Below are 12,486 nucleotides of genomic sequence, written 5' to 3'. Positions count from 1 at the left end.
GTTCCTGTTGGAGGCATGACAGCAGAGCACGACTCTGTCGCGTGGGGGCTCACCACCCCATGCAGCATGCTTGCTGTAAACCTGGGAGTTCGATCGCGGTTCCTATTTGCAACTCTGCTGGGTACCCAGCCTGCCAGGGTGAAGAACAGACCCTTGCAGCTGGAGGATGGATGCCTCTGTGATTCCCGAGGGAAGCTGCTTCCTGCAGGGGTGCTCCAGGAGACGCCTGCCTATGGGATCATCTGTGGCTCTGCACACTGTCCTGTGGGACTGCCAGGAAGGGGTAGGGAGCAGCAAGTGATCCATGCAAGGATCTGCACTGATTAGCATTCAGAATAGCAGATTGAGGTGCTCTTGCCCTCTCCCCCACCTTTTATTTGAGGTGGATGCTTGGAAATCATTAGTAGTCAGAAGGGTGTTTGCAGTACCATCTTGCAAGGCTAACATCACAGCAGAGTGCTCTCTGGTTCCTTTTCATTAACAAGTGGCTTTTTTCTGCCAGGAACCACCAGTCTGGTTGTGGGACAACCTGCTTGGTACAGTGTGATGATGCTGGGCTGAAGGAGCCTGGCTCAGCACTGCAGCAGGATCTTGCCCAGTTATGTTTGTTCAGTATTGCCCCTTGGGTGAGAAGAGAGCCTCTGGCACCTCATGTCCTCGTCTTGACGCTTTCATGTGTGCTATGTAGGAAGTTGCTTATGGAATTAACAGTGGGTTCTTGTAACCTTCCTGCTCCAGAAGGAACGCACGTGAACGGTGGATGGGGTCTCCGAGCAGTTCTCTCTAGTGAAAAGTACCTTGTTTTCATACAGTGCTGGGATGTACCCGCTTGCCTATATCAACGCATAGTACCCACAGTCGCTCAGCTAGGAATACGTGTATCTGCCTTGAAACATAAAGTGGACAGTGCAGCCCTGTCGGCTTCATCTGTGCCAGCTTTTTTTGTTTTCCTTGCACCCTTTTTTCCATGAATTTTCTGGGGTCAACATGGGTGTTTCCTGCACAACATCAAGTCCTTGAGTTAAGTCACTTTTTCCTTTCCTGGTTCTTCCATCTGTGGCTCTGAGCTGACAGCAGCGAGTTTTAATTGCTGGGGGAAGGTCTAGAACAGGCAATGATAGGTGTGAAAAAAAGCTAAGGGGACCGTAGCTTCCTCCTTTTGTCAGTGTCTTGTTCTCTCAGTCGGATCCAGCGCAGTGCTGGCATCTCCCAGGCACGCTTGCTGCATGGTACTATGGTTTTGCTGGCTGCAGCCCTGCCATGGGGGTAACACACAGCATTTTCCATTCACCACAGGGCATCTGTCCTGGATGTCTTAATAAGCTTGTAACGAATTCTCTGTAAGAATCCATCGACTAAAGCAGTTGATTGCACTCCCTTTCTGTATCTAGATCTGGAACAGATTCCAGTAGCTGCAATAAGAGTCAATTGCATGTTTTATGTTCAGCAGCCCCATGAATTAAAGGGGAATGAGGTTGAATTAGTTAATGAATATTAGCAGTTCCCGTGCAGAGCCAAGAGTCAATAAATCTCTGTGAGATCTGACTCTTTTTCAGCCATGTTCTGCCAAAGTAATTAATAAATTGTTAAACATCAGCTGTGTTTACCAGTGCCTAGGCCTTTTGTTTGAGCCTCTCTCAAATTCAGGCTTCCCCTTTTCTTTTTGGAAACTTGTCTCAATGGGCCTGCCTTCATCCAGCCTCCTCATCCGTCATCGGGACAAACATTGGTTTCTGTGCGAGCAGTGTCTCTAGACAAATGTGTTTCTCAGTACCAGAATCCCTCTGCAGTCCTACATAAGCTGTTTTAGCCCTCACTCAAGTTCATAGAGGCCTGCTTTGAGTTGGCCTAGAGGGCTGATGTTTCAATTCTAGACAATTGGTTTGGAATTAACAGTTAATTTGATGAATGGCTATGTGGAGTGTTCATTGCTCCTGTTTAAGACTGTCAGCAGACTGAGGCACGTATTGCTGCCCTGTCTAGGTTCTGCTCTAATGCAGAGGTGGTTTCGGGGGCTTTCTGGGCTACCTGTGTTCTTGCTAATCAAAAGGAAGCAATTAAATGCAACTTTGTCAGGAAGCATTATTTTTTCATCTTAATCTGTAATTTGACTGTTATTGTTCGACTCCTACTTTTCCTGAAGTATCTAGCCATAGGCAGCTAGAGAGCAGATATCAGGGGTTGCCTTATTTCACAGGAAGAACCAGAGCAACGTCTTGGCTATGACGCTGTTTTCTCACTGAAGATTTGACTAATTGCAAGAAGTACTGGGCTGGGATTTGGGGGGGAAAAAAATGCAAATTCTGTTGTTGTTGTTGTTGTTTGTCCTGGGGCAGAGAACACCTCTGGTTGCTTGAGTTTATTTCGCTTACTGAATTCCCTGCCTCTGGCTGTTTGCTAGCATTAGGACTACCCTCCATCTCTCCCTCGCATCCAGTAAGTTAGAGGGCAGAGTGCACTGCGGGACCTCTGTGTATCTAAGGCTTTGTTCAGCCCTGCCAGTGTCTCCAGAGTCCTGGTGAGAATCATGGAGCTCCTGCAATGTCTCCGAGAGCCAGGCGCTGCAAGGGGCTGCATCCAAGGGGACGAGTGGGTGGGCTGTCATTGGAGTGCTTGGTTTGGGGTCTTTGTGTACAAGATGAGTTACAAGGAAGTTACAACCTACATGTGCAAGAGCTCGTGTTCCAGATAGACACTTTCTCCACCCCCTGGCTCCCTTCTACCCATTCTGTCACCTCTTCTGGCAGGTGCCCATTACTACGTTGTAGGGCTCTGAAGATGTCAAACAGCAACACGACACAGGAGTCTTTGGAAATAATGAAGGAGTCTGAAAAAAAGGTGGTTGAGGAATCTGTGAACAAAACCAAATATGTATCCAGGTCACCAAGCAAGGAGGAAGTGGAGAAGGATGCAGGGGAGGAGGTCAGCGTGCGCCAGGAAGCTCAGGTAAGTGTGCAGACAAGTGGGTAGTCCCTTTGGGCAGCTTGTGGAGCTGGGCCCTCTCCTTCCACTTGGCAACACAAGCTAGTTGCTATCCCTTCCGAAAGGTGCCTAAGCCTGTACTTCCACCTCCCGAGGGGGTACTATGCAGTACAGACTGTGTTGTTCACAGGCTGCTCTCTTTCTCTTTGGCTGAATCTGTTCTGCTTAGAGTGGAATAATTTAAATATTCTTTGAGCCTGGGAGAAAATGAGGCTGGTGTGCTCCTGGGGGCAGGTGTGCACAGTCCCCAGGTTCTAGTCCCATGGCTGTTACCTGCCTTAGTCCTTTCTTTGACCTAAGGATCGCTTAATGTGAAGTCATCCCAGAGGGGTTTCAGGAATGGTGCTTGGCCATTGCTTTGCTGCTATTAAAAATGCCCAAATAGGAAATGAATGTTTTGGGATTTCATTTCAGCAAGGGGGGGGAAATAATCTGTGCAAGCATCATTTGGGGGGGTACTGGGACTTATTCCTGCTGCTCTGCTGTCCTGTCACACGTGTTTTTGGCTTAGTGTTGAGCTTGAAGAAATGTCCCCCAAAAAAACCTGCTGAATACTTCTGCGTTTAAAGCTGGTGGCTGGCACCAGATTTGTTCAACCACTGCATGGGCAGACACCAGCATTGCTCAGAAAGAGCCTGACTTTGGCCACTTCATAGTGTGGAATGGGGAAAGATTTCATAAAAAGTAGGGATAATAGATGACTCAGTGTCTCTTAAATCAGAGCAGCAGTGTGTGTCTCATGATCCACTGTGTTAGAACCCCCTTAGTGTCCCAGGAATGGTAGAAGACTTCTAGTTTTCCCACTTAGAAGTGTGTCATGCACCTCCACCTGTATGCCCTGCGATCCCATGGTTGTGCTGGTTCTGTCAGAAACAGAGGAGCTGAGTCTAATCCATGTGAAGTTTCTCAAGCCATTTTTGCCCACCTGGGGCCTGACAGGACAGATCTCCAGGTCTTCCCATTTGTGCATGCTTCCATTGCTGTCAGGTAGAGATTTTTTTCAGAGTCATTTTAGACACTCGGTGTTGTGCTGCCTTGCACAGTAAATACCATTTACAGTGTATGCATTCAGATTAAGCTTCTTACCTTCTCTTTCCTTTCTTCACAGAGGCGAACTTCAAGTCATGGACATGCCAGAAAAAGAGCCAAGGTACAGCCTCTTCTGACATCCCATTCTTCTTTTGGCCATTCAGAACTGAGTTGTTAGCCCAACCGTAGGATCGTACTCTCAAGTCTTTACTGTCTCCAGAAGCAACGTGCAGCAGCACATGGTGGTTCAGCACACGCTTACCCATGAAGGAACTGTTTGCTGCTATTAACTGCCGCACTTGTCCCCTCCCCAGAGCCCAAAACGCCAGAAATTAAATTCAGAGGTGTCACTGGAGGGACAGGGCAGTGCACTGGCCTGTTACACTCTCCGGTTAAAAACCTGAGTTGAGTATAACTGTCTGGTTGCACATAAGGTCTCTTTTCTTCAGGGAATATCACATTTCCTCCCATAATGATGGCACGTGCATGTTAGTTAATCCAAAACTTTTGCTATTAATAAGCACCAGGAGACACCACTGTTCTAGAACGTCGTTTGTAGGCAAAATCTTGGGGTAAAAATGCAGCCATTGTGTGATTTTTAATTTATTTTTTTTTTACCGTTCTTAGCCTTAACCCCAGTTTTTCTTTGCAAAATGTGATAATTACTAAAGCAGCTTATCAGAAGTGGCCGTGAACTTTCCAGACTTGGCAGTTATAGAAACACAGCATAATTTAGGAGTCCATCTAGTCCAGCTGGGATTCATTCCTATCAAAACAGGGTCAGCTGTGACAACTGACTAGGTTGTTCAGGGCTTAATTTTCAAACTGTGTTTGGAAGGACAAAGGTTTCTTCCCCCCCCCCGCTTTTTTTTTTTCTTTCATAAAAGTTCAAACCCAAATGAAGACAGGTTCTGCCCTGAGGCATGGGAGAGAGGGGAGACCAGTTAAATTTGTAACAGGAGTTCTACCTGGGGTTGTTCTTGATGAAAGTAATGTACGAAAGAGATGTGCTGCTTATGACCTACAGGGTGTTCAGAAAAAAATATTCTAATGGTTCTGTTTGGTCTTAAAAGCCAGGACTCTGTGCAGTACACAAACAGGCTGTGATTCCAGGTCCTGCCCTGTCCATACCTAGGGCAGAATGTGTCTGTGCACCTCAGCCTTTTCTCCATATTGTTGATCCTGCCTGGGATCTCATGTGACTGGTTGATAGATTTCTTTTTTTTTTTTTTTTTTTTCTATTTGTCACCCAAGTGAGTCAACTTGCCAAGAGTCCTGAAAGTGCAAGTTTTATTTTAAGCATTTTCTCTAAGCACTACTACATTACCCAAAATAACCAAAGTCATCAGGTCAGACAGACAAGGTGTAAATGGGATTACAGCCTTTTAATTAAGAACAGTAACAATCTTCACATCTTAAAACCCAATAAAATAGTTGGTTTCAGCTATATCCTTTGTTAGTGGTTTTAATTCTTGCCAGGTGAGGAGGGGAGAGGCTGGAATTGCTCTGGCTGAGAGCAAAGAGTGCGTGAATTAAGGCAGTGAACTTTCTTACCTAGATTTTGGTTGGTTCAAATCTTAATCAAAGCGTGAAGGAAGAAGATAACTGATTTGCTCTAGGACTCCAAGCCTTTGTATATTCCTGTTTGCTGCAAGTAGCTGGTTTGGTAGTCCTTCTTTTTAGCAGTTTAATTAACAATGACTGCATGACTGGCTTGGTAACACAGCAGCATGAACTTAAATGTGTGTGTTTTGGCTGAGGTGTCTTAACTATACTCTTTCTTTTCCTTCTCCAGTCTAATTCAAAGCTTAAATTGGTCAGGAGTTTGGCTGTATGTGAAGAATCATCTAGTCCCTTTATGGATGGGCTACTGGAGTCCCAGGTAGGCCTAGAATGAGACAAGCTGTGGAGCGTGGAAGCCCAGAAAATCCACATCTTGCTCGAAGTGGTGTCCTGTCCTGGGCTTCTGCCTCTGAGAGCCAAGAATTTCTCACAAGAGGCCGCTTTTGAAAGAAGCGGTTATGCCTGTGAGCACTGCTCACGTGTGTACAGTCACAACCCTTCTCTTACGAGGAATCATCTGCATCAACTCATTGGGCACCCACAACTACTCAAGTTGTGCGGGCTCATGCCCCTGGAAGTGGATGGGAATTCACCTTCACAAAGCCCCTGGGGTTTTGGCCATGGGAAGGAAGTTCTTATGCAAGCCCTCTCCTTGCACCTCAGACTGCAGTGACCGGAAACAGCCAGCTCACAGAGAAGTGATAGGCAGTGCTCTGCAGAGATGATCCCTATCTGTGGTCACTATGGGCAGTGACAGAGAAGCTGAAGGTGGGCAGCAGTCAGGGAGGTGCTGAGAACCTGTCTGCCCTGGCAAGAGCAGGGAGGTTGAGCTTTCTCTGTCCACACAAGCTTTAGAAGCATGGGATGCTGCAGTGTGCAGAGATCTGAGCTGTCTCACTGTAGATCAGGTTGGCCTCTAAGCCTTTCCACTCTTGAGGCTGCTAGCTCTAGAGGTTGCTCTCCTGTCTTTTGTTTGGGTTTCACTTAGAACTGTAGGGTCACTAGGAGGACTTTTAAAACAACCATAAGCACGCATCATGGTGCCACGGAACCGCACTAGCATAAAGGCAGAAGGGTGGGGGAAGATCAGGTGGCACAAAAGGTAATGGTTTTATAGTTGGTTTGAACTTGAATTTGAGAAGCGCATCATCTGACATTGCCTTTGACAATCCTACTGGTGTTTAACATTTCCTCCCATGGAGCAGTGAATTCTCAGGCCATGCTGGGCAATTGCAACTCGAGAGAGGAGGTGAAAAGAAACATCAGAAAGCCCCATGTGGCACAGGGACCACTCATCACACCACACACTTTTTGTTGTGTTTTCTTCTCGTGCCCTTTTTCTTTCCAGGTTAGACAGTAGAGTCTTACTGAAATGGTGCATGACTTACCTCACCTTAGGCACTCCTGAGTCCAAAATGTAATAGCATTCTATCAGCTTTGAGCAGGGAAGCACGTGACTTAGATTCTGAGGTGATCCAGGCGAGGCAGGTTTTCAACAGTGACAAATGCTGTTGTGAGTCCCCCCGGAGCCTGCCAAAGGCTTCTCATTGGGAGGAGGGTGGGGAGAGAGACTGCTTCGCTCTCAGAATGGGGCCTCTTATGAAACGTCTCAGATCCGCGGCCTGAATGCCTTGCCTTTCTGTGATGCCTTTCTCAGCCACCAACATCTCCAGCCATGGCAGGGGTTCCAGGGACTGTCCAAGTGACTGAGACCAGCCTGGTTTGTTTTGTTCCAGGACATCATTCAGTTGCACGTTAGCTGCCCCTCTGACAAGGAAGAAGAAAAGTCCATGAAAGATGGGGCTGAGAAAGAAGAAAAAGACAAGAATAAAGAAAAGGCACCAAGGAAAATGCTGTCTCGAGGTCAGGTGCTCATTTGAACAGGGCAGATCCTGTCTTACCCGCTTTGAGGATTCTGCTGGCCAGTGGTACAGTTGGAAGCAGAGCAGTTATCTCTGCCAATGACTGTACAGGAATGTATGATTTTTATAACAGCTGGAGCAAACCATGGGGAGGGAAGGGTTTCTCTAGATTGGGATGTGCCCCAACAGACTTGCAGAGTCTGTTCCTGCATAGTTTATAGTGATCTGGTGGCTTCTTAAATGTGCAGATGCAAACCCAAGAAGACCCACTGTAAAGACTTTTGCTTTCAGTTTAGATTTGATTTCATAAAACCTGCCACAGGTGGCAAGATGTGAGGTTGCAAGAAGGTGAGCTAAGTTTCTGTTGTATGATCCTGCGTGTATGATTTTGGGGCACAGAAATGGCTAAAAGATACACGTTTAATCTGGTGAGCAGATTGCACTTGAAATCCTTCTACAGACAGCAACTCGGTGCTGGTGCAGATTCAGTTTCACTTATTGTTTTTTCTTTGATTGCTTTTAAATTAGAAAGGGTGCGGGGAGAGGGGAAGAACATGTCCAGTGGGGCTTTCCAGCTAAATAGCCTGTGGGATCAAAGGTGCAGAAGTTGCTTGTACAAAAGTATGGTATACTGCACTTGCAGGGGCCTCCTGTAACAGCATGGAATATCCTGAGTGGTTGGTTTTAGAGGCAAGGTTTCCTTCCATGAGCTGATCTGATATCCCTCTCTCTAGCATCCTCCTAATGGGCCTTGTGCTCCTTGTGCCTTGTTGGTAACATACTGACAGTCCTGCTGCCCTCAGGGGAAAGGGTGCACAGTCCCTGTTTTACAGATTGAGAGCGTAGTGAGACACACACCTCTTCCCTTCAGTCTATTCTATTGCAGTGTTTTGTTAATTTGTTCTGCTGCTGTTGTTGTTTCAGATTCCAGCCAGGAATATACAGACTCCACTGGAATAGATTTGCATGAATTTTTAGTAAATACACTGAAAAAAAACCCACGGTAGGTCCCTAGTCAGTAAAACATCTTGCTGATGGAGTGAAGGGAGGGAGTACCTGGCGACCGATGCTTCTTTGATTGACTCTTAAACCCATGGTGTTTGTGTGCATGTGTATATATGTATGTATGTATTCACATATCCTGGGAGGAGGGGGGGACTACAGCAACTACAGAAAGTACCTGAAAGTGTGTTTTACTTTTTGGAATTCAGAGAATGTTACTAGAACTGGGGCCGTGTAGAAACAAAAAGCACAACTGTAATCTTATATGCTGCAGTCAATCAAAACATGTAATTGTGTATTACAAAGAGAGAGAAAGAGGAAAAATAATTTGTTTGAATGCAAGCAGGAAGGAATCTTGATTGCTTTAAAACCCTTTCTATAAACGATTGTCAAATATCAACCTCTAAAGGAACTGCTGCTGTGTCAGTAATAAATGTAATCAAGCCAAATGCTGGCATAGGAATAGCAAAGCTGGAGTCTCTACCAGTGGAGCTTCCAGCAGAGCAGAGATTCGATATTACCAAAAGCCAAGCATTGTTAGCAAAACAACAACTTTAAACTGAAAAAAAAAATTTAAAAAATCTGGCAATTAATTTACTATATATGAAAAAAATGTGGAGTTTTTTAGTTCATTCCTGTGGAGGATATGTGAAGCCTGGTTAATAGTGTTGCTTGCTTCAGGTATTTGTGACTTTTCTCTGTTTCAGGGAGGGAGGTACCAAGCAGAGAAAGTTGTGTTTCGCTGTCTCTAAAGGTGGCCTTTTTCTTTTCTTGACAGGGATAGAATGATGCTACTAAAGTTAGAACAGGAGATTCTGGAATTTATTAGTGATAACAAGTAAGTGATCATCAAGTTTATGTCAAGCAAGAGAGGTTTGTAACTTACCATTTAGGAGCTTGTGCACCCAGGGAAGAAGGGGAGTGTCTTTTGGACACGCTGATTAGGAGCCTCTTCTCTTGTACATCCTCCATCTCCTTTTGTCATACACAAGGTTTCTGAGTATCGTATTGATTTGGTATCGATTCACACCAGATCCACTGTGAAGGAGATTAGTGCCATTGTGCTTCTCTTCCTAGCGTAAATTGGCTGTGGAGAAACTAGGAGCAGGATTCACGTCCCAGAACGTGAGATAGAATAGGTGTCTGCAGCAGAGCTTGCAAACTTCTTTGTCTAATAGGATCGGAGAAGTCGCAGCACAAGTACTAATTCTGGCTCCTGTTCCTGCTTAGAATCAAACGTGCATTTCTGCACAAGCTGGTCTTGTTTCAGGAAAGGCCTGTTCAACTTGAGCCCTTGACTCAGCCCAGCTCTGGCAAAGCAATGTAAGCCCATGCTAATGTTCTGCATGAGGAGCAACGTTTGAATCGTGACTAACTGCTTGGAGTAGGTGGCATGGTCTGCACTGGGATCTGGTTAAAGCATCTCTGGCCTTGATCACAGACTGGTTGGGGTTGGAAGGGACCTCTGCAGATCATCTAGTCCAACCCCCCTGCCAAAGCATGATCACCTAGAGCAGGTTGCACAGGATCACGTCCAGGCGGGTTTTGAATATCTCCGGATATTCCAGAAGATCTCTCTTTTGGTGTCAGATTATCATTGTCTGTTTCAAGGCCTTCTAAATTCTAATGTTTTCTCCCCTCTTCTTAGCAATCAGTTTAAGAAGTTCCCTCAGATGACCTCATACCATAGGATGCTGCTGCACCGCGTAGCTGCCTACTTCGGCATGGACCATAACGTTGACCAAACCGGGAAGGCGGTCATTATCAACAAGACCAGTAACACACGAATGTAAGAGGGAGGGAGGGAGAACAATTGGGCTGGCATCTCCTTCCCTTCCTTGCACAGTGCTACGTGACCCCAGACACAGAGCCCTGGCATGGTCCAGAGCAGGATGGATTCCACACCACATTTTTTTTGCCTCCATAAGAAGGGCAGGTCCCCTCTCTAGAAGAGATGAATCCTTTTCTTCCTGTCCTAAGTGTATGTACTTGCAAGCCCTTCCTAGCTCCCTTTTTGTCTTGGAGAAGGGGCAGGAGCTCTAGTTGCCCTCAGACAGAGGAGAGATTTAACGCAACAAACATCTTTGCACATGCCCTCGCTCCCTGCAAAGCAGTGGGTTTATGAAGACAGTTCTATGCCCATTTCTGCCCTTCTAACAAAGGCTGGTTCTTCCCGCAGCCCTGAGCAGAGGTTCTCTGAGCACATCAAAGATGAGAAGAATGCAGAGTTCCCGCAGAGGTTTATCCTAAAACGAGACGATACCAGCATGGACCGAGATGATAATCAGGTAAGAGATGGCAATGGGGTATCTGCATACTTTGTGAAAGTCAAATGCAACTTTTCTAAGATGAGAACAACTCGAAATTTCTCTTGCGTTTCCTGCAGCAACCTTCTTTAATAGAAGCTTCCACCCCACCCAAGCAGCAGCATCTAGATAAATCATGAAAACTGTACAAAATACTGTGGAAATGCATGAAGAATTTGTGTGGGTTCTATGGGGGGTACTTTTCTGTACCCTGAATACTGACTGGTGGCTAGGCCAGGCTTTAAGTTGAAGCCTTTTGCTAAGGTTTCCTTGGAAATGCCCCAGAGCTGAGTGTTGCCAAGCATTTCTCCCACCCCTCCACGGGGCTTGCGGCGAGTCAAATGGTGAAGTCATCAGGACCTCACAGTGCTGCTGGAAGGAAACCATCGGCAAAATTAAACACTTTGAGCTCAGCAGCATTGCCAGTCATGGGAGCTAAAAACCCTCCTGAATCTCTGGCTGCCTTTGAGCTGTCATAAATGGCACTGCACCCATAACGCAGCGCTAGCTTGTTCATCTGTCGCTGTTTTCCCAGCCTGTGTCAGACAGAATCTTGAGTGTCAAAAACGGGGCAAGAGACAGGAGACCTCTTCACCAGGGATCTCATGCTTTTTGCTCTTGTAGCTCCCATCTTTCTATCGCCCCAACATACCGCTGTCCCTTGCTTTGGGTCATGTTTCTGAACTTAAGTCGTCAGGATGGGAAGCTGGTCATTGCAATCAGTATCAGTTTCTGGTTTCCCCGTGGTGGCACTCTGCAGGTGATTCAGCTACCCACAAAGCACAGAATCTATGACTGAGCAGGAGTTTGCTGTGTTGACATATGCTCCAAAGAGTGGCCTTTAGCTTTTGACCCCTGGGAACAGACTGTCTTCCAGAAGCACATGGTGATATTCCTGATTTGTCCTTTCCAAATCAAGCAGAGTTCAGGCAGAGTAGTTGTGCTTGATCCAGGAGGTGGAGCGCACTAAGACCTCCAGGATGTTCATCTCTAGACCTAGGTATCCAGAAGGTAGGTTCAAAGGCAGAGGCTGTGTCATTGCATCCAGGCATTTTGCGCACACACCATAATCCACATCCACTTACACCGCTACGTAAAAATATCAGCAGCTGACTGCGCCCACTGCTCCCATTGGCAACTGCTGACCCGCTGAGATGTGTTTGTCCCTTCAGATCAGACTCCCCTTGCAGGATGGGAGGAGGAGCAAATCTATAGAAGAGCGAGAGGAAGAGTATCAGCGGGTCAGGGAGCGGATATTTGCACGAGAGGTAAGCTTGGATGACTCCCTTGCCAGGTACCCTCCTGGAACTTTGTGGCAGAAGGTGTCCTTGAGTATCCTAAGAAGTCAGATCTCGTCATTGCCTTTTCTACAGATTTCCTAGTGTTCGTGGTATCTACCATTGAATTCCAGCTCCTCACAAAGATGTCTAAGACATTGAGATAAAGGAGCCACACCTCCACTCCCCACTCTGCTCGCTCCCTAAATTGCCTGTTTCAGGGGGCAATAGACATGTGGGGACTGACAGAGGAGGCAGGTTTGCTCCTTGCTGCCCAGCAAGATTATAAGCTTATGCAGTGGTGGTTCTGGGATGACTAGCAAATCAATTGATCAACCTGAAAGGAGCAGCAGCTGCCTCCCCCAGCTTCTCTCCAGTGCTGCAGCTTTGACCTCCTGACCAAGCAGTGCTGGCCTTGGAGTATCAGGCTCTGTGCCTTACAGGATGAATCTGGGCAGTACGTTT

At 46.5% G+C, this 12,486-nt stretch overlaps 1 protein-coding gene across 21 annotated transcripts in view; it reads left to right on the top strand.

Annotated features, from left to right (window-relative positions):
- The window catches only part of R3HDM2 (R3H domain containing 2), a 58,927-nt gene that overhangs the window by 29,569 nt on the left and 16,872 nt on the right, over window positions 1-12,486 (top strand). For 15 of the 21 annotated variants that reach the window (XM_075737967.1, XM_075737969.1, XM_075737953.1 and 12 more), the window contains 9 exons: window positions 2,748-2,946; window positions 4,091-4,132; window positions 5,807-5,893; window positions 7,311-7,437; window positions 8,361-8,439; window positions 9,217-9,276; window positions 10,087-10,227; window positions 10,618-10,726; window positions 11,917-12,012. In XM_075737967.1, coding sequence (XP_075594082.1) covers window positions 2,779-2,946; window positions 4,091-4,132; window positions 5,807-5,893; window positions 7,311-7,437; window positions 8,361-8,439; window positions 9,217-9,276; window positions 10,087-10,227; window positions 10,618-10,726; window positions 11,917-12,012 — 909 coding nt within the window. In that variant the 5' untranslated portion in view covers window positions 2,748-2,778. The remainder of the gene's footprint in view (window positions 1-2,747; window positions 2,947-4,090; window positions 4,133-5,806; window positions 5,894-7,310; window positions 7,438-8,360; window positions 8,440-9,216; window positions 9,277-10,086; window positions 10,228-10,617; window positions 10,727-11,916; window positions 12,013-12,486) is intronic. The other 6 variants (XM_075737964.1, XM_075737962.1, XM_075737966.1 and 3 more) reach the window with 1 other exon arrangement.

The sequence above is a fragment of the Balearica regulorum genome, chromosome 29, assembly GCF_011004875.1.
Source record: "Balearica regulorum gibbericeps isolate bBalReg1 chromosome 29, bBalReg1.pri, whole genome shotgun sequence".
NCBI lineage: Eukaryota > Metazoa > Chordata > Aves > Gruiformes > Gruidae > Balearica > Balearica regulorum.
The sequence above is the reverse complement of the archived record's forward strand: the minus strand, read 5'-3'. Positions and strand labels throughout refer to the sequence as shown.